General features: G+C 38.0%; 1 protein-coding gene across 3 annotated transcripts in view; it reads right to left on the bottom strand.

The window, feature by feature from the left end:
• The window catches only part of MFSD14B (major facilitator superfamily domain containing 14B), a 73,873-nt gene that overhangs the window by 37,503 nt on the left and 20,328 nt on the right, over window positions 1–16,042 (bottom strand). For 2 of the 3 annotated variants that reach the window (XM_049633972.1, XM_049633887.1), the window contains exon 2: window positions 7,590–7,685. In XM_049633972.1, coding sequence (XP_049489929.1) covers window positions 7,590–7,685 — 96 coding nt within the window. Of the gene's footprint in view, window positions 1–7,589; window positions 7,686–7,797; window positions 8,736–16,042 lie in introns of those variants that run through there. The other variant, XM_049634051.1, reaches the window with a different exon arrangement.

The following is a 16,042-nucleotide window of genomic DNA, read 5'->3' as shown; positions in this document are numbered from 1 at the left end:
ATTTATCCAAGGGTAGCCTAATATTCAAAAATCAATATAACTAACCACAATACCCAAATAAGGGGGAAAATCTAATTATTATCCGGTTATACGCAGAAAATTCATTTGTTAAAATTTAACACCCATTCAGGGTAACAACACTAAGCAAAATCAGAACAGAGGTGAACTTCCTTTCTCTGATAAAGACTATCTACAAAAACAAATCTACAGCAAATATCACATTTAATGGTAAATTTTAGATCACTTTCCACCAAAGAGCATCTAGGAGATAAGGACGTCCACTACTACGACTGCTTCTATTCAACACTGTACTGGATGTCACAGTAAGGCAGTAAGAAAGAAAAAAAAAAGGACTGGAAGGAGTTAACTGTCACTATTCACAAAATATGTGAATATGTATATAAAAATCTACATATAAACACTTAGGATTAATGAGTGAATTTAGCAAAATCACTAGACACAAGGTGAAAACACAAAAACAAATTGTTTATATGCCAACATAATAGAAAATTAAACCTTTAAAACTATATAGTATATATATAGTTAAAACTATATAGTATATATAAACCTATAACACCATTTATTTATGGTTTTTAAATTTATTTTAATGTTATTTATTTTTGAGACAGAGACAGAGCACAAGCAGGGGAGGGGCAGAGAGAGAGGAAGACACAGAATCCGAAGCAGGCTCCAGGCTCTGAGCTGTCAGCACAGAGCCTGATGCGGGCTCTGTGAGATCATGACCTGAGCTGAAGTGGGACACTCAACTGACTGAGCCAGCCAGGTGCCCCTAAAACTGTACCATTTATAAAAACCATCAAATACCTAGGAATAAATCAGGTGAAAAATCTCTGCACTAAGAGAAAATATTACTCAAATTTTAAAGACTAGATATAAAGATGATATACCATGTAGAAGACTCAATATTATAAAGATCAGTTCTCCAATTAATCCATCCTCAATGTAATCAATCAAAATTCCCATCAAGTTACTGTGTGAATATTGAATAGCTGATTATAAAATGTATATAGATATATAAAAGGCCTACAATAGCCAAGGCAATCTTGAGGAAGAAGAAGCAAGCTATAGAAGTTACAAAAGATAGCAAGATATTGCTACAGAAATCAACACAGCCTGGTACTGACACAGGACAATAGAGTAAGATATATAAATAGAATATAAAACTCAGAAACAAATCCGTATGTATTTGGTTGACTGGTTTATGACAAAGTTGACACAGTGGGGAAAGGGAGATTTTTTTCAATAAATGATGCTGGTTCAACTATGCATTATTCATATGGAATCAAAAGGAATCTATACAAAGGACCCCTACAAAACACAGTGACTTATTTCTAGATGGATGGCAGATCTATGTGTGAAAAAGAAACCAATAAAACTTTGGCGAAGAAGTTTTGGTTGAAGTTTGGCGAAGAAACTTCAACAAGACTTTAAGAAAGCACTAACCTTAAGGGGAAAATTAATAATCTGAACTGCATAAACTAAAGCCTGGCTAGCTGCAGGGTAAATCGGTAAAATTACTCTGGAAAACTTTTGGCAGTACATATATACTGAAGTTGAATGAAACCCTCCAATTTTACTCTTAAGTATATATTACAAGAAATGTGTATACACAATCATCAAAAGACTTTTACAAGAAATATCACGACAGCAATATATGTAAGAGGCAAAGACTGGAAACCCAAATGTTCATCAACCGAACAGATTTCAGTGATCTGATAAAAGGATTCACAGGACTCAGGAGTGGTTATATTCACAGTGACAATTGCTCACTCCATTTATTTCTTTGCCTCTCAGTATTTGACACTATTGTTCACTATTTCTTTAACTGTTCTCTTTACTCAGCTGGATTTTCTTTTTACCTCTTTGTACTTTCTTCTTCTTTTTTTAAAGTTTATTTATTTATTTTGAGAAAGAGAGAGCGCACAAGAAGGGGAGGGGCAGAGAGGCAGAGAGAGAGAGAGAGGACATTTTAGCAAAAGGATGCAGCTCAGAACTGCAAACTCACTGTTTTTGCCTAAAGTTCAGTAGTTGAATGAATCAATGCTTCTCGGTTTGTTGTATGTGTTTGAATTCCAGAGCACTGAAATGTTGTTTGACTGTTCTGTCCAATTTTATTAGAAGAGAATTTGCTGACCTCCTTATACCATCATGTCAAAAGTCTGACAGTAACTTTTGGAAGAAAAAAAGATAAAACCTGAACACTGCTTCAGAGACCTGTGTGACATTATTAACGTAAAAGTGTGTGATAAAAGTCCCCAAACAAAAGGACAGAGGAGGCAACAACAATACTTGAAGAAATAATGGCCAAAAAATTCCCAAGTTTCATTAAAAATATTAATTTATAGACCCTATCAGCTAAATAAACCCCAAGTAAAAGTAACACAAAGAGATCCACACTTAGACACCTTAATGCACAAATTATTAAAAGACAAAGAGAAAAATCTCTAGGCACAGAAAAGAAAAAAAAATGAAAATGAATTCACCACATACAGTAGGGACTGATAAATTATTCTGTAAAGGGACATATAGTACATAGGAAATATTTCAGGGTACATGGTCTGTGTTGCAACTCAACTCTGCCATTGCAGCACCAAAGCAGCCACATTCAATGGGCACTACTGAGGTCCAACAAATTTTTATTTATGGATACTTCTACCTGAATTTCATATCAATTTCATATTTTCTTTCAACTGTTTCTAAATGTTTACATTTTACATTTAAAAATGTAAAAATTGGGGCACCTGGGTGGCTCCATCGATAAAACATCATCCAACTCTAGATTTCAGCTCAGGTCATCTTACAGTTGTGAGATGAGGCCCTATGTCGGGCTCTGCCCTGAGTCTGCTTAAGATTCTCCCTCTCCCCAGGGGCGCCTGGGTGGCTTAGTCGGTTGAGCGTCCGACTTCAGTTCAGGTCATGATCTCACGGTTCATGGGTTTGAGCCCCACGTCGGGCTCTGTGCTGACAGCTTGGAGCCTGGAGCCTGGAGCCTACTTCGGATTCTGTGTCTCCCTCTCTCTCTCTCTGCTCCTGCCCCACTCATGCTGTCTCTCTCTCTCTCAAAAATAAACATTAAAAAAAAAATTTAGATTCTCCCTCTCCTGTTCCCTGCTCATGCTCACTCTCGCTCTCAAAAAAAATAAATAAATAAAAACCATTCTTAGCACACAGATCACATAAAAACAGGCAGTAAGCCAGGTTAGGCCTGTAGGTCATACTTTACAGACCCTGATGGAAGGAAAACAACAATACTTAGGAAGAGCTGACTTCCCATCAGATAAAATGGATGCCAGAGGGCAACGTAATGATATAAGCGCTAAAAAACCTATGAAAAAAATCAGCATGTTTTATATATCGAATTTTAAGAAAGGAGACCTACCAACTGTTATACTTCCATGTCAACTCTTCTTATAATTGTACCAAAGTTGGAAATCAGCACTGCTTTTTTTTTTAAGCATTCAAAAGTTTACTGATATAAACAGACTATAACATACACCCAGAGCACACAGGAGAGAAATAAACGCCAAGCAAAAGTCAGTACATCTGCTTAGTTAAGTCTCATTATATCACAACACTCAGCTGTGCAAGAGAAAAGAGAGATTTAACACATTGTGATCATATAAACACTTTTACTGAATGCCACTTATCTCATTTTAATAATTATAAGGCACACAAGAGGGAAAATTCTGGGTACTTGGTCAAAAAACCATTAGAAAACTATCAAAACTGTAAGAGGGACCTGAACCCCCAGATTCCAGGAAGCAAGACAGTCTCCATGTGACTAAAGCTAGAACTTGACTTCCTTTTACGTGGAGAGCAAAGCACCCGTGTACTATGCTCCAAATGCCCCAACAGTCCCATCCCATTCTACCTACCTCAGTTCCCAAAAGGAAATGATTAAGTGAAGGAAAAGAAGGGCTGGACTGAAGAGGAAATAAGGTGGAGACAAGACAGAATATATGGTTTGTTGAATAAATGAGCACATATTTTGACAGTAAGGACAGGAAACCGAATGTGGCAGCAAAGTGTTTAAATGGCACTCTCTGATTATTAGATCACCATATGGAGAGGATGGTGTGGGGGAATACTGTATTCTTGAATCTCTAGCTTGCAAAAGAAAATCTGCAAATTCCAAGAACAGAATTTTCCACTCACAGGGACCAGTATTAAGTGTATCTTTATTGAAATAGTGCTCTATTTAAGTATGTCTGAAGATGTTTATGTTAGTTTAATCAGATAACTTTATTTGCAATAAAATGAGATTAGGCCCTGCAAGAGGATGCACATTTTGAATAGAGGGTACAGTGTAAGTCAGGGACGTAAAGAGTCATTTTTACGTACAAACTACTGCTACTAGAAGGTTAAGCCAATGTGTGAGGTCAACTTCACAAATCTGCTTCAGTGTATTAGGGGCTGAGAACTTTCTGATGGTATTTAATAAACTACGGTTGTACTCTAGGACATGGCTACAAGTGACAGGCAACAAATCTCACATAGAAAATGACTAAGAAAGAGTAAATTGTTCTCTACTACTTCAGACAGAGGGCTCCTACTGGTGCTAAAATGCAAACAGTCAGATTGAACAAAATATTAGTATGTAGGTACTGTTCTGTATCTCCAAATCGTTCCCTCAGACGACTTCTGTTCTATATCTACAAATCCTTCCCTCAGATGACTTATCGCCCAACGGAAACAGGACAGAGTGCTGTCCACTAGTTATAGAATAGAACCAACCCTAGGGGGTGCCTGGGTGGCTCAGTCGGTTAAGCATCTGACTTCGGCTCAGGTCATGATCTCACAGTCTGTGAGTTTGAGCCCTGCATCGGACTCTGTGCTGACAGCTCAGAGCCTGGAGCCTGCTTCGGATTCTGTGTCTCCCTCTCTCTCTGCCCCTCCCCTGCTCAAGCTCTGTCTCTCAAAAATGGATAAATGTTAAAAAAAACACTTTTTTTAGAATGGAACCCACACATGAACCGTCATCCTAACAGTTACATCATGGTGGGTGACAGATGCAAGATGCCAAGAACTAGTTATCTGACAACAGTGAACCCAACATAAAGATGATAAACAAACTGCTGCAATGAAATAAACCCTAATTTTGTTCCTTCCTCATCAAACAACCTAACATTATCAGTTCTCTGTCCAACCAGAAAAGGCAGAAAGTGGAGGGAAATGCCAGAGAAAAAAAAAACCTTTTTTCCCCCAAAAGGAAGAGGGAACCAGCCCCGCAACATCAGAACAAAAACAGATGTAGCAAACTATGGTGTAAAGGCTGGGGAAGACAGGACAGTAGAGGACATTTAGCCTTACTTGACTCCAAGAGCTCAGAAAAAGAGAATGAACCCATCTACTAACTCAGCAACACTTCTAAGAAGTGTGTCAGAGTGATGGTAGCAACTCTCTATTCCACACACATAAATGTTTATTTTAACCAAATCTTTGCAAGCACCAAAACTGGCTCGAAACTGGAAAGAGGCAGTAAAGCAGCATTTTAGCTGGCTTCGAAGGCTGCATTCCAAGGTCTAACAAGGACAAAGAACCACCAGGAAAATTATCTGCATTGGGCAGTAAGAAGAAAAGCACATCAGTCTTTGGGATAAATTAAAATTAACTAACTAGGGGTGGCTGGGTGGCTCAGCTGGTTAAGCGTCTGACTTCAGCTCAGGTCATGATCTCACGGTTCATGAGTTTGAGCACCACATTAGGCTGTCTGCTGTCAGCATGTCAGCACAGAGCCCACTTTGGATCCTGTCTCCCTCTCTCTCTGCCCCTCCCCTGCTCATGATCTCTCTCTCTCTCTCTCTCAAAAATAAATAAACATTAAAAATAATAAATAAAATAAAATAATTAATTGAAATTAAAACGGATCTGACAATCTGTTGTAGGACCAAAAAGGTTCCCAAGGATTTGAACTGTCTGGAAGGTGGTCTTAGAATTCTTAACAAGGCCTCAAAAGTATCCCAAGTATTCTTCATTTCACTCTGAAGTCTTACTAGAGAATGATTATAGGATTAACTCTATATTGAGAAACCTGCTGAACCACTACAGATTTCTGGCTGCATCAGAAAAATACTTTTTAAAACTCTTAACAAAGAAGCTGAGGGGGACAGGCAGTCAGAGAGCTAGGACCAAAAATAACATAGTTCAGGGGCACCTGGGCAGCTCAGTCGGTTGAGCACCCAACTTCGGCTCAGGCCATGATCTCATGGCTCGTGGGTTGGAGCCTCATGTCAGGCTCTGTGCTGACAGCTCAGAGCCTGGGCCTGCTTCAGATCCTGTGTGTCTGTCTCTCTGTCTCTGCCCCTGCACACGTTCTGTCTTTCTCTGTCTCTCAAAAATGAACAAACATTGAAAAAAAAATTTTTTTTAAATAACGTAATTCCTTAAAATGAGTGGCCTGGCATGTCTATATTCACACTAAAAACAGGTCTCAAAGAAACAATCCCTTGAGGACACACATGTGTGCCTACAATGCATATATTTATTATTCAAAGAAAACATCTACTAAGCACCGTGTCAAAGGCAGCCCAATGATGAACACAGCAGGCTCATGAAACTTAAAATGGGGGACCCCCATTAACTAATAACCATTACCTTCTGTAATAAAGCATTAGGAAGGAAAAGGCAGTGCAACAAGACAGAATAAAACAAGTTTAAAAAGAGGCAATCTTTTAAGTCGACTGTTCCATCCAAGTAGTAATTTTAATTAATCAAATTTTATTTTAATGCACCAAAAGAATTAAAAATTTAAAAACCACACAGCAAAGTCCTACATAAGGCTAACAGCCACCCTCTAAAGTTAGCTATTTGCCAAACCTATTTTGGGAACAAAGTTTACCTGTATACAAAGGGATTCTTTGGTTAAGGCAAAATGTTAACTGGGAAGAGTTAACCACCAATGAGTTTTAAAGAACAATTTAAGACAAAATGAAATTTAAGGCCAATTTTAAAATATCCTTTTTTCAATTTTAAAATGTATTTATTAAAATTATTAGCGATAAAGCACCTAAAATCTACATGCCACGTTTTCTTTAGCATCTCCCTTCCCTCTATCCACACTATACATCAAATATCCAGGTTATTGCTAAGAAATTGAATGCAACCTCTGCAAAGAAATGGCAATAGGTAAGCTAGCTACCAAAAATGAAAATCTGCACATTCTTACAATTATCACTTGTGTTACAAGGGACTCACCAATCTATTTACTATGTTCTTAGTCAAAGGCCATTACATCCAAAGTCAGTTATAAACTTTGACAAAGTTTTGTGATAAGTTCCTCTAGTGCAGCTTAATGATCTTCCTAAATGCAGATAGTTCACTCACAGCACTTCCAAGATTCTGGTTCAGTGGGAATGTCTTGTTACTTAACAATATTTAATGAGTAGCCCAGGTGTTTTGTTGCAGGTAGTTCACAGTCTACACAGTGGAAACAACCCAGCGGAATAAGCAGTCTTAAATCATTGTCAAATCTACTCTCAAACACACAGCTAGACATACAACCCTGAGGATATGTGCTTAAGAACCCCTCTTTTGCTTTCAAAAAAACCAACTTGTTCAGCAATACTTACAGTTAACATTGGAGTTGTCAACAAGCCCCACGCAAAGAATTCTAGGAAGATGACAATAGCAGCATGGTACACACTTGGTCGGCCAAAGCCCTGTAGCTAAAAAAGGAGGAAAGTTATTATGAAAACTAGTAAACATATGTAAGAAATCCATTACCCTAATAGTATCTAACACAAAAAAAGTGCTACACAAAATAAACTTAAAACCTACCTATATTGTGTAAGATAAAACTTCATTCTGCGGTATGCCTGATTCCTTCATCTTGCCTCATCACAGAAGATGCCAAGGTTAAAAAGTTTTTACTTGTCTCATCAATGCAAATAACTGAGTTCTGGTTGAGAACCAATTGGGGCTTTAAGAGACTGAGGTTTCGGGACCTGACTATTCTGTCTCATACTAATTCCTCCGCAATGTGGCTGCTCTAACCTAAAGTTTCCCTAGCTATGTAATGACATGTGGGTACGTGGGTCTCTTACTCAAGAGCTTCCAGGGCAGCACAGATGATTTAAATGATTTAAATGATGGCGGGCAGAGGAAGAACAATAAGGAAAACACAGTCCATACCACAGTGTCAAAATCCAGCTTTCGGTGTCTATCGCGTTTTAAGACTGTGCCTGTTTTCCTAATTTTCTGCAGTTTGTGACTTCTGCAGACAAAAATCTAAATTGTCTTCAATTTAATGTTCTTTGGCTTTGTGACATCCTCACTAGAAGATTAGGTGCCTTGCTACTGTTTGGTAGTAACTAGAAGTGATGCTTGCAAAAGACTCTATAAAATCCACACTATTCCTATGTTTATATCTTTAATTTTTTAAAAGGTAAAAGTATATCCACATGGTTTAAATGCAATCTAATCATAAGGAAATGATCAGACAAATCCAGATCGTGGGACATTATACAAGACAATGTGGGACATTATATAAGACAACATTATATAAGACAAAATGTCCATGTCAATGGGCCACCTGGGTGGCTCAGTTGGTTAAGCATCCAACTCTTGATTTCAGCTCAAGTTGTGATCTCTGGGTTCATGAGACTGAGCCCACATCGGGCATTGCACTGATAGCCCGGAAAACCTGCTTGGGATTTTCTCTCCTACCTCTTCTCTCTGTCCCTCCCCCACTGGCTCATGTGTGCATGCGTGTGCGTGCACTCTCTCTCAAAAGAAACTAAAAAAAAAAAAAAAAAAAGTCAATGTCATAAAAGACAAAAAATAAAGGCAGGGAGATTCATACACATTGAAGGAGGTAAGAGCTGCAACAACCAAATGTGGGATCCTGGACTAGATCCTTGATGAAAAGAGAACAAAACAATAAAATGTGAATTTGGACTACATATTAGATAATAATATGGGTGGTTCTTGATGTCTGCACCTTATTATCAAATGGTTTAGCCAAACAAACAAAAAAATGGTACATACATACTTCCTAAAGCAAATGTTACAAAATGTTAACTGCTAAATTTAGACGAAGGGAATAGAATTTCAATGTTTTTGGAGTTTTGGAAATTTTCAGAGCCAAGAACAATTGTTATTAAAAATTCAAACTTAGGGGCGCCTCAGTGGCTCAGCCTCACTCTTGATTTTGGCTCAGGTCATGATCTCATGGTTCATGGGATTGAGCCCTGCATCAGGCTCTGTGTTGTCAGCGCAGAGCCTGCTACAGATCCTCTGTCACCCTCTCCCTGCCCAGCCCCCCCGCTCTTGTTCTCTCAAAAATAAACATTAAAAAAAATTCACACTTGTAAATTTCTCAATTTTTTTTTCAATGTCCAAAAGTAAGTACTTTTAAATGTCATTAAATAAGACATTTGCAAAAACAGAAAACATTTTACAAAGTTTAAAAGAAAAAGTATTTCCTCCTCCCCCAAAACCAAAAGGCCTTGAACATAACCATCAAAAAGCACTATTTTGCAACTGTCCTTTACGAACAGAAGAATGAATGGAAATGGAAGCAACTGTTCAGCCTCTACCTGTGGCTAAGCCTTCTGAGACTCTCTGTGTAAGTTATTCCTGCTGCTGGAGACAGAAACCTTGCCATTACCCTTGGCTCTACCCACACTCTCCTCCATCTAATTCCACCACCTCTAGCACAGATTACAGAGTAGCTTTCCAGCCCTGTTCCCTCACCCACTGCACAGCAGCCAGGGATCCATTCAAATGTAAATCAGATCCCGGGAACTCCCCTGCTCCAGGGCCTTCAGTCCCCCATCCCACTGGTCCAACAAGGTCTCCCACCTTTCTATCCCCTTGTTATGCTCTTGTTTTCTAGAGTATTCCAACAAACGGTAGGATTCATTTTTATCTACCTCCCATGGAAAGGTAACTTAAATGCTATGAAGGATGTATCCCAAATAGCCCTCCTCTCACCCCACTACAGTAAATAGTAAGCACTCCACAACATACATGGGAGGGAAGAAGGATTTCTTCTCTGATCTTTTAAACAGCAAAACCCGGGGTGCCTAGGTGGCTCAGTCAGTTAAGCCTCCGCTTCGGCTCAGGTCATGATCTTGCAGTTGGTGAGTTTGAGCCCCACATCGGGCTCCTTGTTGACAGCTCGGAGCCTGCTTCGGATGCTGTGCCCCCCCCCCAAGTTCCCCCTTTCTGTCCCTCCCCCACTCGTGCTCTATCTCAAAAATAAACATTAAAAAAATAAAAATAAATAATAAACAGCAAAACCCAAAATGCAGAAAAAGTTTTGAAACAGATGACCCAGTTTCTTCAACAAGGAAATGGTATGGGCAAGAAAAAAAGAAAAAGGAGGGAGAACTATGTTAGTACATAGATTGAAAGAAATTTCAGAAATATTAACCAAAAGCAGTATGTGGGGCTTTGGGTTTTGACTCAAACTAGCTGGAAAAAAGACAATTCTGAGACAATCATGGAAATTCGAAAACAGACTATTAGCTGACAATAAAGAATTATACTCCTTGTAATAATGGTATTGAAGTAAGGCATGTTTTTAAAAGATCTTTCTTTCTTAGAGATACATACTAATGTGTATGTTTGTGAAACGTGAGTATGTTTGGAATCTGTTTTAAAATTTATAGAAAAAATGTGGAACTGGTGGCAAAAATAAATTTTAGAGAAGTAAATTAGATGGTATTTCCCAATAATTTCTAATTATTTGGGTGAAAATTCTGATAGTCACCACCCAACACTACAAAGCAATTGCTTCCAGTGGGTGAGTCTGTCAACAGATAGCCCAAACATTCCTTTTGAATCATTCATTTTAATCATTAAGCATCACACATACAAGAATCTCAAAAAACTCTGAAAACAGTGGAAACTGTTTCCTAAGAAACACAGGAAGGCAACCCTGTTTCTTGTTTGCAGTTTCTGTGGTTTGGTGATTTCACAAGCAATGAAGCTCTATTTGTGGAGACCACTGGGATAGAGATCCATGTGGCTGCAATGCTGACTAAACATAAAGACAGATATACACCTTAATCTGTGTGCTGTATCTTCAGGATATTACGCTATTTTAACAACTTGAAAAAAAACAGACAACCTACCTTTTTGTTTATATATTGTATGTTTAGATGTACCATTTAGAAATTGCTTAACAAACACCTCTTCTAAAATGCCAACACTTTCTTATTCTCACTTCTACATAAATGAATTGAACTATCATTCATCCCTTAGTCAATACCAGTGATACATCAGAGAAAGGGAGGGTAACAGGCAGGCCTTGGTACGGTGGGAACTAAGTGTGGGCAACTGGATACAAGAAGGTGACAAAAATAAATCTGCCTTCCTTCCAATTCTTCCTAAGCTCGTGGTGGTCAGTATGCTGATGAAAAACGTATCAGAAGTTTCTTCCTTAAATTGTGTGAGCGAATCAGAAAGATTTTAACAAAACTCAACTGCCTGTATCCAGTTGAGCCTGATCTAGTGCAGTCTCCCTGGATCAGTTCAACGTCTACTCTCTCGATGCCCCTTTATACATCAGTATGGAACACGGAGATGTTTAGATGACGAGCATATGGTGATGTCTTTATACACTGGTATTACCATCTTTCCCGCAAATGACTGCAATGGCCTCTTAACCCTATCTGGACTTCTCTTCCCTGCCTTTTCCAAATCTTTCTTGGTACCACACTTACGTCATCCTATTATACCTGTGGAAATAGGTATATACCTCAGCAAAAAGTGAGCCGCAAATTCCTCTCATCCCTGTACACATCATGTTTTGCAATGTGACTGTGCTGCCTCTGCCACCAAAAGGTAGTCTATTTCTTCACTTCCCTGGGTCTGGGCTGGCTTAACGACTTGCTCTAACCAACAGATGTTAGGTGAAGTGACAACATGGACTTCTGAACCGAGGCCTCCAAGACCACATGGAACTGCCTTCTAGGCACAGGAGGATGAAAGTGTATGAAGCCCTCTCTACTGAGCCACCTAGACCAGCTGGTGAACAGCATCACCACCTGGACGACATAGGAGAAAGGCAATCTTAGTTCACTCAAACCCATCAAGCCTGCAGGTGACTACGAAGCGGGAGTCACTCCAAGCAACTCCAGTGAAGAAGCCCAAGATGACCTAATCCAAAGAACTGTCATTAATGGTTGCGGTTTTAAAGCCACTAAATTTGGGGTTAGTTTCTTATGTAGTGATCATTAACTGATTCAGCACCCCCCTTGACCTCATGATTAAGTTTTAAATTCTTAAGACTTTCTTGGGATCCCTTTTGTAGCTATCCAATCTCATCCCTCAGTCCACCCATAACTGTGAAAATCAATAAACGGAAATCCCTCTAAAATTGAGCCAGTAAGCCCTTGCTCCAGGATGCAAACCTCGGTGGGTTCCTTTTTTACGGTAGTGATGATTTGCCCAGCATACTGAAGTTAGCCTATAAGTGAAAAAAAGGCATGGTCCCCAGCATTCTGTTTAAAAGACCGGTCACAGAAACCAGTAAGCAATGAATATATATATTTTTTAACTTGAGGAGTTAACGTTGTATTGCTTGAGACTCAGTCCTGTTAATTAAGCCTACTGTAATTCTCTCCTAAAGAGAGGTAACTAGAGGTTTACAGTCACTCTGGCTACAGAGAAGTTTGTAACTAGTCATCAAAACAAAACACTGCAAAACAAGTATTCCCTGGGATTTCATTCAAAATGGGACACAGAAACCAACGAATAAATCACTACATACATATCCCTAAAAGTTAGCAATGCGCTTAAATACAAAGAAACAAAATATCAAAGTCATGAAAGCCAGTACTGAAAGAACTACATACTTGGACTTAGCATTTCTCTTCCACCTAATGTGGTCTTTTGGCATCTTTTTTTTATGGAACATACTTTTTTTTAAAGAAAGTACAACTGTTAGTTACACTGACATATGAATGGTGTAAAACCTTACAATAAGGGAATATACATGTTCTATTCTCCATAGGTATTCACAATGTTAGAAATCTGTCATATATTTATTTACATGTATATTCACGAGTAAAAACATACTTTTACATAACTGGTAACAGAATATACAGGTTACCTTTTTTACCTTTATTTCTCTCCATGTCACTGCATCCAAATCCTCATTCTTTATAACAGCTACACAGTATTCTACTGCCTGAATGTACCCATCATTTTAACCATTCCACTACTGATGCTTATCTATGGAGTTTCCACTTTTTTTTTTTTTAAGGCAGGGAGGGAGAGAGGGAGAGAGTTATCGTAAGGAGGCTCTGCACCCAGGTGCCCCGAGAGTTTCCACTTTTTTAATGTTGTTGCAATTAATTATTTTTATTTTTAAATAACTTAAAACCTATCAAAAGGCTGCAAAACCAGTACAAAGTTCTGGTATACCCTTCACTCAACTTTTCCAAATGTTAATGTCTTCTATAACTATGGTACAATTATCCAAACCTAGAAGTTAACATTGCTATACTACTGTAGCTAATTTACATACGTTATTTGAATATCACCCTTTTTCCCACTAACGTTTTATTTTTCCTGATTTAGGATCTAATCCTGGATTTCACACTGCAATTCGTTCTCATGTTTCCTTGTGCTCTTCCAATCTGAGATAGTGAGTAAGGCTTTTATTTTTTACTTTTGTATTCTTGACACTGTTGAGGACTACTGCTATCCTCTTTACCAGTTATTTTGTAGAATGTCCTTCAATTTGAATTTGTTCAATGCTCTCATTAGACTGATAATAAGCATTTTTAACTTTTTATTGGGCTATAGTTCACGTCCCATTAAAATCACTGTTTTCAACTGTATAATTCAGCGTTTTTTTGTTATATTCACAAGGTTGTAAAATTATCACCACTATCTTATTCTGAAATTAGATAATTAGGTGACTTTTCATTACCCCAAAAAGAAACCCCATATCTATTAGCAGTCATTCCCCATTCTCTCCTCACCCCATTTCCTGGCAAGGACTAATACTTTTTGTCTCTACAGATTTGCCTGTTCTGGAATAAAAAATAAATGGAATTCATAAATGGAATCATAGAACATGTAGCCTATTGCGCCTTGCTTCCTCTATTTAGCATGTTTTCAGGAATCATCCATGTTCATCATTCAATTTTATGGCTGAATAATACTGCATTATATGGACATATTGCTACCTGTTTATTCATCAGTTAACAGACACTTAGGTCGTTTCTAAGTTTGGCTATTATGAATAATGCTGCTAAAAATGTTGAGGTACAATTTTTTGTATGAACATATGTTTCTAATTTCCTTCGCTATATACCTAGGGATGAAACTGTTGAGACAATATCCTTTTATATATACAACAATGTAGCATTCCGGGATAAATTCCTATGAGTGGAACTGGAGGGCCAAAGTTACACACATTTTAATTTATAATCAGTAAGAACCAAGTGTAATTAAAAAGCTGTGGGTGAACAGATTTCAATTTACTATTGCAGCTCATCAATTGATTTCTTCAACATATAAAATGTTTCTTAAAAAAAAATCAAGATGGGGCACTTGGGTGGCTCAGTCAGTAAAGTGTCCAACTTCGGCTCAGGTCATGATCTCGCGGTTTGTGAGTTCGAGCCCCGCATTGGGCTCTGTGCTGACAGCTCAGAGCCTGGAGTCTGCTTCAGATTCTGTGTCTCCCCCTCTCTCTGCCCCTCCCATGCTCATGCTCTCTCTCTCTCAATAATAAATAAACGTTAAAAAAAAAAAAAACATCAAGACGAACAACCCAACAAAAAACAGGCAAGAGATATGAACAGCTCATAGAAATAATATCAAACAGCCCTTCAACAACTTCATTCATAGTAAGAAAAATGCAAAAATCAAGCTATACTCAGATGTAATTCTTATCAGAATCACAGAATTTCAGAAATTTGAGAATATGAGTTTACACTGCTAATGGGGATGAGAAATAGTACAATGTCGCAATATCTAGCCAAATTACTTACATATTTATCCTCTGAAGAAACAACTTCACAAAGACAATATGGCAAAAATATGAAGTGTCACATGCACCAGGCTATGGAAGCACTATCATAACCAAAAAGCAAGGGGGTGGGGGGCGGTGGGAGACTCTGTTCATTCAGTACTGGCAAAACAGACTACTTTAAATCCACACACTAGAGTATCGTACTGTGGCAAAAATATCTCTACATACTACTTCGGAGCAATGCCTAGGATATGCTAAGTAAAACAAAATAAAACAAAAGCAAATACAGAATAATATGTAATTTATAGGCACTTTTTTTTTTTTTTTGCCAGAGAGGAACAAAGAATATGAATACCTATCACACACATTTATTTGCTTATATTAAACAAAACACAAGATGTTAAGAAAAATAAGCATTCACGCAATTACATACAGGAAGGAGAAAAGGGAGTGAAAGCCACAGGATGAAGTTAGATTTCATACATTGTTTCATGTTTAACTTTGGAACCAGGTAATGCTTTAGCTAATTGTAAAACAAAATTAAATCCGAATTAAATACGTCATCCTACCTATATATCAAGTTGTGGTTTGGTTACTTTAAAACACAGAATTTGAATGAGCACCTTTAGAAGTTATATTCTAAGAGTAAAAAGTAATCATGCTGGTAGTGATGAATTGTTTTTACCTTCTGAAACTTTCAAATGTAAACAGTGGAATACAGTGAATAAGTCACAATGCTACGGTCAATAGGAACCAAGGTTATCACCATAAAAGAAGGATACAAGTATCAAATCAGAGAAGTAAAAACCTGAAATTTGAAATTTGGTTTTAAGAAAACAACATACATTATGATACGCATTACCTTAATGAAAAAGTTAGGATTTTCTAGTTCTAGCCACTGAAGACAGAAAAAATGAGCAACCCAATAGGAATGAACACTCCCTAGGCCCAGGATTGTGGTCTTCAACTATCAGTTCCCACTAAAAGAAAACAGGACTTGTTAGACAAACAGCTGATACCAGGTTTGTGGCAAAAAATATCACTGATTCTGGAACATATCTTGCCAAAAGCAAAGATGTTACTAAAGAC

This window comes from Panthera uncia, chromosome D4, assembly GCF_023721935.1.
Source record: "Panthera uncia isolate 11264 chromosome D4, Puncia_PCG_1.0, whole genome shotgun sequence".
NCBI classification, from domain to species: Eukaryota; Metazoa; Chordata; class Mammalia; order Carnivora; family Felidae; genus Panthera; species Panthera uncia.
The sequence above is the reverse complement of the archived record's forward strand: the minus strand, read 5'-3'. Positions and strand labels throughout refer to the sequence as shown.